The sequence below is a fragment of the Triticum dicoccoides genome, chromosome 4B, assembly GCF_002162155.2.
Source record: "Triticum dicoccoides isolate Atlit2015 ecotype Zavitan chromosome 4B, WEW_v2.0, whole genome shotgun sequence".
NCBI lineage: Eukaryota > Viridiplantae > Streptophyta > Magnoliopsida > Poales > Poaceae > Triticum > Triticum dicoccoides.
In genome coordinates, this window is record NC_041387.1 from 578,564,341 (window position 1) to 578,574,337 (window position 9,997).

Sequence of the window (9,997 nt, forward strand, 5' to 3'; positions counted from 1 at the left end):
GCACGCGCGCGCAAGTAAGGATCGTTCTCTTGGTCGCGTGTTTCTGAAGGAGATCCCGTGAAATTCTCGAGCCAAAAGATGGATGCATATGCTTTGTTTCATTTTGCTAAATGATATCAATTAAATGGTGTATCAATTCCATAAATTGCATATAGCAATAAATAAATCAGCAAAATTCTTTCTAATATTTTAGATAGAAGAAATGTTTCTTCTGTACCCGGCTGGCTAGGGTTCACTTGTTCAGGAGTTTGCAGGCTGCAATAGAGTGATGAGGGCAAGAGTTGGCATTGTGTTGGGAGAGGGTAGGTCCAATGGAATTTTATAGCCGAGCAAACCTCTTTTGTTTGGATCGAGTTAAGCTGGATATGTAAGTATTGGTTTACACAGAATTGAAGACTACAAAGAAGATCCACACTTGTAATTTGCTTCCAAACCTGTATACGCTCATTAAATGCTAATAAGACTATAGACACTAGAAAGAAGGTTGGGGAATGAAATAATTAATAGCTTCACTTTTTGAATAAAAACAATGGTTGACAAAGAAAATTGAAGGACCCCCCCCCAAGTTGCAGTATGTAGGAGTTTCTAATTTTGGTTCATTAAAAAATCTGTATACGTTCATTAAGTGGTAATACCACAATGGATGATAGTAAGAAGACCGGCAAATTCATTGCTTAATATTTTGATGAATAAATGCTATTGTTCACATAGAATTCAAGCCCCCCTTCCCAACCCCTGTTCTCCTCCAAAAACAGGAACCACTCTTAGACTAAACCTCATGCACTTTTGGCTGCGGGTTACTACTGGTTTCAGATCACGTCCTTCTGTATCTATTTTGCTGTTTTGTTAGAGAGACGTTGTTAGAGTTCCTCCACTCCTTGAGGTACAATTGGGTGGATGGTCGGAGATTTTGCTTAATCTTGACATGGATTAAGCACAGAGATAAAGTGAATTCACTTGCCAGTATAACTCGTATGCTCAGATTACTGGTGAGGTCCAATCTTTGTTTAGCCTCAATACTATTTTTGAGTCGAACGACTAGTCGCGACTAGTCGACGAGTCGCAACCGGCAGATCGACTTAAAATGTTGACTTGACTAGTTGGCTGAGTCGAGCGACTCAATCGACCAGTCGTGGTTTTTGAGTCGAACGAGTCAAATTGGCTCCACCTATCCTATTTTTTTTCCTATTTGCTTGCCCAATCCCCCCTGGAAACCTAGATCGCCTAGTCCCCTCCCCCGCCGCCCCACAATCCTGCCTGCCGGCACCCGCTGCTGCTGGTCTGCTCCTCCCCTGGTTGCTGCGGCTGCTGGTCTGCCCCTCCCCTGGTTGCCGCCAGCTGCTGCAGGCCTGCTCCTCCCCTGGTAACTCATGTCGACTAGTCGACCATGAGTCTTGACTAGTCACGACTAGTCAAGAGTCGCTACCCTAGAACAACTCGTCGACTCATCGACTTGAAAACCCTGAGCCTCAAGCACTGCTCTTTCTCTAGGATTACTTCTCAGAAGTTGGCGTGTTCAGTTGGAAGTTCTGATCTTGCAAATGATCCAGGATATTTTTTGCCTTTTATGTGTGTGTGATTTGGGTTTGAATCGAGGCCCTTAAGGTTTGTTTTTGGAGTTTGCTTTCAAGTTATTGATGGGCAGACTGGTATCCTTTTCCTTTTTGGTTTTGGGAAATCATTTGGGTTACATTTTAGTGTTGCTTTAAGCTTAAAGATGATATGCAAGTGCCACTTTCTCGGTTAGAAACAGCCGCATTGCATGAGAATTTCGTATGTATGTTGACTTGGGGTTATTGCTCTGGAGTCAATGCTTTTGGTTCGAACTTATGATCTTACAATTGATCAAGGATATTTTTTTTGGCTTATGATCTTTCAAGGGTGCAGTCAAAATTATGTTCATTTTTGTTATTTCAGTTTGAATCTTGGTCCTCCGGGTTGTTTGTGATTTTGGGTTTCAAGGTAACTATGGAGGTGCTATTTTTGTGAAATCATTTTAGTGACATGTTAGTGTTGCTTTCACCTTAGAGATATTGTGCAAGTTCCACTTCTTTGGTTTAAAAGAAAGAAACACTATTACATGGAAATCTTATATGAGTATTACACATTTGTTATAAAGAGACTGGTATACTTCTCTTTTTGTTTTGTGAAATTATTTGGGTATAGTTAGTGTTGCTTGAAGCTTATAGATGATGTTTAAGTGCTATTTTCTCAGTCAGAAACAGTATTACTTGAGAATTTTGTATGCATGTTGAGTTAGGATCATTGCTCTAGGTTTGGTTCATACTTATGGTCTTGCAATTGATTAAGGCATTTTTGGGCATAGAGTTTTTTTCTTCCAAGTGTGTGGTCAAAATTATGTTCATTTTTGTGATTTGAGTTTGGATATGGGCTTCTGGTTGTTTCTGGAGTCCGGAGTCAAGGTAGTAACCATGGAGGTGGCTGATCCTTTATTTCTGTGAAATTATTTTAATGGCATGTTAGTTTTGCTTTAATCTTAGAGATACTGTGCAAGTGCTAATCCTTTGGTTAGTGACGTGGAAATATCATATGAGCAGTACACATAATTGTGATAATTTCATCTCTTTTCTGCATGGTCTTCTTCGCATGGAATAGTTATATAGCTGGGACGTCTGATGCATTTATGTGTGGCTGAAGGAGCTTACCGAGTGTATCTTTATCAGTTAGGATCAGTGATCGCAGCCAAAGCCAAAACCAGCCTGTTCTAATTTTAGAATCCAGTTCAAACAGTAGGTGCTAAATGCTCCTGTACTAATTTAATTCGAGTGCTAATTCCTTTTTTTATCATGTTTCTGTTTGTAAAATGTTCTATTTTTTCTTTGCTCATGCGGAGTTTCAATGGAAAAAGAATGTTCCTGGGTTCTAAGTTCTAAGCCAAATCACATTCACTTGATCTTATATCCATAGGTTATCACCGATTTTATTTCAATACAGATGACTGATCTGTTCCTTCTGTTTCATATGATAAACAACAATTAATGGTGAGTCTGAAACTCTGAACATGGTCACTCTTCTGGTACCAAGTGTTATCTCGACAAATATTTTGCTAGTGGACAAGTTGTGTTTGTATCCTTGATAAATGATAATACATAGCTAAAATGACGACCCCCTTTGGTTTTGTTTCATATACGTTTATCATTCTACATTCAGATGAATAAAAGCATCTTATATGATTGGTCAATGTGTTTGCAGGTAGAATCTGTGTCCTGCTACTGCAGGGTAGATGGAGGCCTTAAAACTGTTGTCAATGCTAGAAAGTTCGTCCCTGGTGCTAGACTGTGCATGCAACCTGATGTCAAACCGAACAAGCGCAAGTCAAGGACCTCACGCAAGGAGAGGTGCCGAACTCAGGCGCCACTTCTGCCTGGACTTCCTGATGACCTGGCTATTTCATGTCTGATGCGGGTTCCTCGAGTGGAGCACCCTAATCTTCGTTTAGTCTGTAAAAGATGGAGCCGACTTTTATCTGGTAATTATTATTACTCACTGCGGAAGAAATTTGGCATGGCAGAAGAATGGGTTTATGTCTTCAAAAGGGATCGTGATCAGAAAATATCTTGGCATGCCTTTGATCCGGTGCACCAGCTCTGGAAGTCACTTCCTCCAGTTCCACCAGAGTATTCGGAAGCCGTGGGATTTGGTTGCACTGTTCTCAGTGGCTGCTATTTGTACTTATTTGGTGGCAAAGACTCAGTGCGAGGGTCTATGAGGCGTGTTGTCTTTTACAATACTCGGACAAACAAGTGGCACCGGGCCCCAGATATGCTACGAAAGCGGCATTTCTTTGGTTCTTGTGTAATAAACAACTGCCTCTATGTTGCTGGTGGGGAGTGTGAAGGGATACAGAGAACTCTAAGGTCTGCAGAGGTTTACAATCCTAACAGGAATAGATGGTCTTGCATTACTGAAATGAGCATAGGAATGGTGCCTTTCATTGGAGTTGTATATGATGGCAAGTGGTTCCTAAAAGGACTTGATTCTCACCGGCAGATTGTGAGCGAGGTCTATCTGCCAACATCCAACATGTGGTCAACCACTGGTAATGAACTGGTTGCAGGCTTACGGGATCCAAGCATTTCGTTTAACGGTCGTCTTTATTCAGTGGATTGTCGGGATGCCTGCAAGCTAAGAGTTTATGATGGGGACAAGGGATTGTGGACAAGGTTCATGGACAGTAGACGCCATCTGGGCAGCTCGCGGTCTTTTGAAGCTGTGGCTTTGGTCTCACTGGATGGAAAGATCTGTGTTATCCGTAATAACATGGGCATCACCCTTGTTGATGTCTGTGACCCAACAACAGTTATTGAGATTGACAGTGCCCGCATGTGGGAGACTTTTGCCCGGAAGGGCCAGCACAGATCTTTCATGGCAAACTTGTGGTCAACAATTGCAGGGCGTCATTTAAAGACCCACATTATCCATTGCCAAGTGCTCCAAGTTTGAATGTGTCTGTCTGTCAAGTGGAAACATGTTCAAATGTATTTAATTGTCGTGGGAGATAATCAGATTTTGAAAGAAAGCCCTCGATTAGAAGCTGAAATATGGATGCCAGTACAACAGTGCCCCACCAGGCGGAGGCATCATGTTACGGGATCGAACATCATCTATTGATTCCATTCTACAAATTCATCGAGGCATTAACCAAGTTGCATGATGTTTATCAAAGAGAGGCCAGAGCAATGGTCGTCATTGTGAAACGATCTTCCGTAGCACCAATGGTGTATCCGGAAGCATTTGTGATTTTTCTGAGCTGATACTTTAGGATTTTGGTTAGCCGATGCTGCTGGCGATAGGCAGCAGAAATTGCACTTCATCCTCATGTCCATGGATGTGGTTTTCTTCCTTTTTGGCATATGTATTGTAGCAGCAGACTATAGAATTAAAATGTAAGAAATGGAATAAGAGTGTTTGGTTTGTGCCAAAACCAACACCACCCCAGATTTGGCTAGCCAACAATTGGCAACAAGTTTGGCTTGATGATTTGGGCCAAACCAAATCACACCCTAATTCTATGTTTATGCTATGGAATTCCTTCTTGGCTGGGAACTTTTGGCATCTGCAAGTGGATGTAATGTAGCTATATATTCTGAATGGAAAAGATTGTCATAGATATTTCATGTATGAGTTGCAATCTTTGCAGTGATCAGCTGATGCAATTACTAATGTCATGTATCCAAGAAATCTATGTTCGTTTTATTATTTAGAAAAGATAGAATTGAAAGGGTGGAATAAAAGAAATTATGGTTATGGAATGACCTGGGCCAGTGGTGCAGTGCATGGTATCCCTCCACTGATGAAGAGATGAGCCACTGGAGTAATTCTCATAAGATGGATAAAAATGGAAACATATGAGATTTTTTTTGGTTTTGCGGATGGAAACATATGAGATTTGAGCTCACTGAAATAATTTTCATTTGAAGAATAAAAATGGAAACATGAGATTTGAGGTCAGTAAAATAATTTTCATTAGACGAGTAAAAGTGGAAGCATATGAGAGATAGAGCCCAGAAAAATAATTGCATTAAATGAATGAAAAAGTGAAAACGTACGTGACTATGAGAGATTGAGCCCGCCACTGAATTTTGCATTAATAAATTAAAAAACAAAAAGATGGTGGTCTGTTATGGAAGAACTCTGGAACCAGAGCGGGCCCATGGTGCAGCGGCCTGTTATCCTTCCACCGTTGGAAGCGGACAGTGAGCGCTGCTCTGTGAATCCAGCCTAACGCGGTGCCTGCCACTTCAGGGACAGAGAGGCCGAAGCTTTCGCATCAGCCCCCCAGCCAACTACCAACTTGGACCGGGCAGGCCAGCAATGAATGTTACAACACAGGCCCAGGTCCAGAGTTCGCACCAAATATCCACACCACCTTCAATGCCCCCACATGGGTGACAAGCTCTCGTGACTGAGCTCGGCGATTGTATCGCTCCAGCCGGGTATTTAAGCTGGTGTTTCTCGTTGTAGACAAGCGAGGTGGGACTAAAGATGGTGGAGTAGTGACCGAACAGAGTGGGAATGGGAAGGAATGAGAGCACAGCCCACAGGAGTGCGCTGGCCTGTTTCCAGCAGGCCTCTGCAGCCCGCCAGTCCGCCACGGACACAAATTGGAATTTACTTGTACTGACTTTTTTTTACCCCTAAAAAAACTTATACTGATTTTAAACCTCGAAAAAAAAATTGCACTGCTTTTTTTCAATTTACTCGGATTTCTCTTGCTAGCTAAATGAAGTTATATTGAAGGTACTCAACTTTACAATTTTTTTGGTTTGGTAACTTTACAATATAACTTCACAAAGAAATGGACTGATATTACATGACACTCAGCCAATTTGTGGATATGCATATCGGTTCCTTGACGATCATCACATAGGACGAAATAGATGATGAAGACAATGGCGATGACGAACTGCTGATAGTATTTTAATGTCGATGATACGCGCATATCCGACCTTCCATTTGCACACAAGTCAAGACCATGGGCTGCTAAGCCCCTGCACTTGTGGTCAAGGGGATACCATACCAGGGGCTGCTAATGTGATCAAGAGAAATAAAATATGATTCTCAAAAAGGAAAAAAAAAAGAATATAACACTGTATATAGGAAGAAACCTGACACTGCCAAATCTACTTAGTCCTTCGGATGGAGACATCTCTGTACTCTTTAAAGATGATGAAAGAGTTTGGATGCTTGCTTGACCCATGTGGTTGACAACTTGACACAGTTTTATAACAACCCCATACTACCTACCCACACAAATTTCCTGCTAAAGAAACCCTGATTTTCATGCACCCTGTAAAGTCCCAAAAATAAACTTTGCACGGCGTATACAGGGAATCTTACATCACATGAGAGCTACCAGTGCTGAAGAATTATTGGTGTCTGCTAGTCTGACAGGCCAGTTTGGTTACCTTTTTAGCGAGACGGCGCCGACGAAGCTCGGTTAAAGGTGGTCTTACTACCTAATACGTTCATGATTGTCTAAAAAAACCTAAAACGTTCATGATTCACGGCTGGCAGGCAAGCAGAGGCGGCTATGGTAGCTCCTGGTGTCCTGGATGACTAACTTTGGCCATGCACGCATGACTTGATCAGAGATCTGCCAAGATCTATATATGACTTCAGGGCATGAAGTCTGTTCTTGAATTCACATTGTTTTGATGACCAGCTACAGTGAGATGATGATTTGGTTCTGTTTTTTACTGCATGGAAGGTGAAATTAATAATGCTTGTAATTCTCTTTTTTTAGGAAATAATGCTTGTAACTCTGTTGGAATGCAAGGTATCCTCCTGTTCTGTTGTTTGAAGTAGTCTTTAGCGGTGGCTCTGCTTAACTAATTGACGAGTTACTGCTAGCTTGCAATGCACATGCTGGTATGAAACTAATTGACGAGTTACTGCTAGCTTGCAATGCACATGCTGGTATGAAACTGCTAGTATATAGCTAACGAAATTAACATACATAGTAACAAGCACATGATCGAATTTCTGTTTAAAACATACCTTTCTTTTAGTTTTCTCAGAACTTAGGCTTAACTTTCCTTTTCATTGTCTCGTGGCAAGTCACCTAGCACCTTGTTTCACTTTCTCCTCTTTTCTATTGTCATAGGACATCTACAAAGGCGTCACACCTATTTCTCGTGTTGTGATCCATGTGGTTTTAGCTTGTTGGGAGCGTTTGTCGGTCCGCCTCGAGGATTCATGCTTTATGAGTGGTATATGCATGTGGTCAAGTTTGTAACGGTTTTCACCCAATTGTTGTCAATTAATAGCTTGGCAGTTCTCTTCTGCTTAATTAATCAATGTGGCAAATCTTTTGCCTCCAATTCAAGTAACGTGAAAGTGTCTTAAGATTTCGTTCTACATGGGGCCTTAATATATCCATGGTAAAAAAGAAAAAAAATCCTATGTATAAAAAAAACTGTTTGGATGGATTTTAGTCCGGGCTGTATTTTCTTCGTCACAGATACATTTCCTAGTATTTTTTTACGAAACTTCATATGGGGGTAGATTGGGCACCCAAGTTTGACATACCAAGATTTCAGATTTTTTTCTAAATTTTCCTGGTATTTTTAAAATTTAATTTGGCACCACCATTAGATCCGCCATGACACGACTAAAAATAATGTGGTCCCCAGATATAGCTTATGGTGCCTTCACATGATACACATAGCACATTGGATGGGTTCGCATATTGTGCTTGCACGACGCTAAGCGTGTTTTGCACCTGGTCATGTTGTATACCTATATGTCTTGTTTGGTTAAGCGTCATCTTGCACTTGACTACCAACCCATAACCCTGAGGCCGTCGCCGAAGTTCTTCCACAACCAACGACCATTGTAGTAGCTACGAACTTCGCCGTGGCCACCATAAAATTATACCCGTCCGCCTCCAGACGGAGTAAATATAGGGAGAAAGTTAGTGACGGAGTAAAGATTATAGTCTCTTACGGCGGATTGAGGATCGGCTAGGTGCTCTAACCGTATTAGGGATCGATTAGATATGCCCTTATCTATTCATGGAACCCATGAAAAACAATTTGCTGAGCTTGCTATTAGGGCATGGCCAACGCATAGCCTCATGGTGATGCTCAGTGTGCCATATAAGATCGGATATCATGGAAAGTAGGTTTCGATAGGGAAGCGGGATCCTCTACAAGAGGCTGGTGCTTGGGAAGAAAAAGTATGAACCGATGTAAAAAATTGAAAAGTTGAAGTAAAGAGTATAGAGCATATGTATTAAAGTTTCTATTATCTATTTTTTTCTTGATAAGGCCCACTAGCAATAGTTTGCGCCGGGGAGAAAAAAAATCAATGTAGTTACTATTTTTTTGCATGGTAATACATGTCTCATTCATATCATAAAAAACAAAGTACAAGTCACATAAAGACGGACATGACAAAACTGAAAAGATAGTAGAACATCTCTGAGCTTGACACCAACGCCCGTCACCTGTCTCAGGCACCACCACAGCAGCCACCGAAGAAAAGAATGACGAATCACCACCTCACCCGAACTCGACGCGGCTCCATCGCTGATATGCAGCTTTGCGGACCTCCAAGGTGGCTCACCAAAAGTGAAGCCCTTGCCGTTGAACGAATCAGACCGGGGCAACACCCTGGACACGCCATCGGACTCCTGATCTGGCACCCCACCACGACTAAGACGCCGAAGGAGGAAACCATACCTGCCATCCACGACCCACGAGCCCAGCAGATGTTCCGTCTTCCAGATGTCGTCGATGCAGACCACAATCTGCATCCACTCCCGGACTACCTCCCAAGCTCCGCGCCGACGCCGGAGCAAACGCCGTCGCAACGGCGGAGCCCCAGGACACAGGTCCACCACGAGGATGCCGCCGCCGCCACGCCATCCTTGCTTGAACAGACTGGTTTTCAAACCCATCCCCAACCATAGGACCGATGACCTTGTCAGGGAAGGATCCAAAGAATATTTATTCAACGCCGTGCATTGATGAGTGGCAAAGACGATAAACAGCCTAAAAACCTGAACTATGAGAGAGTAAAGTCAATCCACACGCATGGATTTGGCGACCCCCCACCACCGACGACCGAGGTCGCCGGTGGAGGGGAGCCGCCGGAGAACGACGGTGGAAGATGGGCCTCTCCTGGCGGTGGCTAGGGTTGCAGCCGCTAGGGAGAGGAAAACGTATCGCAATCAATGTAGTTACTTGAAACTACTTTTTCTTGTGGGGCATATGTATCCATATGCCATCATTGTACATGAGGTTAGTTAGCCAATGACACAAGGGATGATGTCAGCGCGTGCCAAATGGGATACTTTCTTAGGGTTGGGTTCAATAGCTGTCCGAGTATATCGTTCGTTCTTGGCGAAACCATATATTGCATTTATGATGATTAATACTCCATAGTGTATATGATATACTATACAATAGGTAGATACAAAAAATCTTTTGCATTGATGAGTGGCAACCGGTTCCAAAGGCACGCAAACTTT

At 42.5% G+C, this 9,997-nt stretch overlaps 1 protein-coding gene across 2 annotated transcripts in view; it reads left to right on the forward strand.

Annotated features, from left to right (window-relative positions):
- The window catches only part of LOC119291535 (F-box/kelch-repeat protein At1g55270-like), a 10,406-nt gene extending 5,339 nt beyond the window's left edge, over window positions 1–5,067 (forward strand). The window contains exons 1-2 of one of the 2 annotated variants that reach the window (XM_037570310.1): window positions 2,907–3,002; window positions 3,214–5,067. In XM_037570310.1, the coding sequence (XP_037426207.1) occupies window positions 3,000–3,002; window positions 3,214–4,464 (1,254 nt within the window). In that variant the 5' untranslated portion in view covers window positions 2,907–2,999 and the 3' untranslated portion in view covers window positions 4,465–5,067. Of the gene's footprint in view, window positions 1–2,906; window positions 3,003–3,213 lie in introns of those variants that run through there. The other variant, XM_037570309.1, reaches the window with a different exon arrangement.
- Window positions 5,068–9,997: the final 4,930 nt, after the last annotated feature.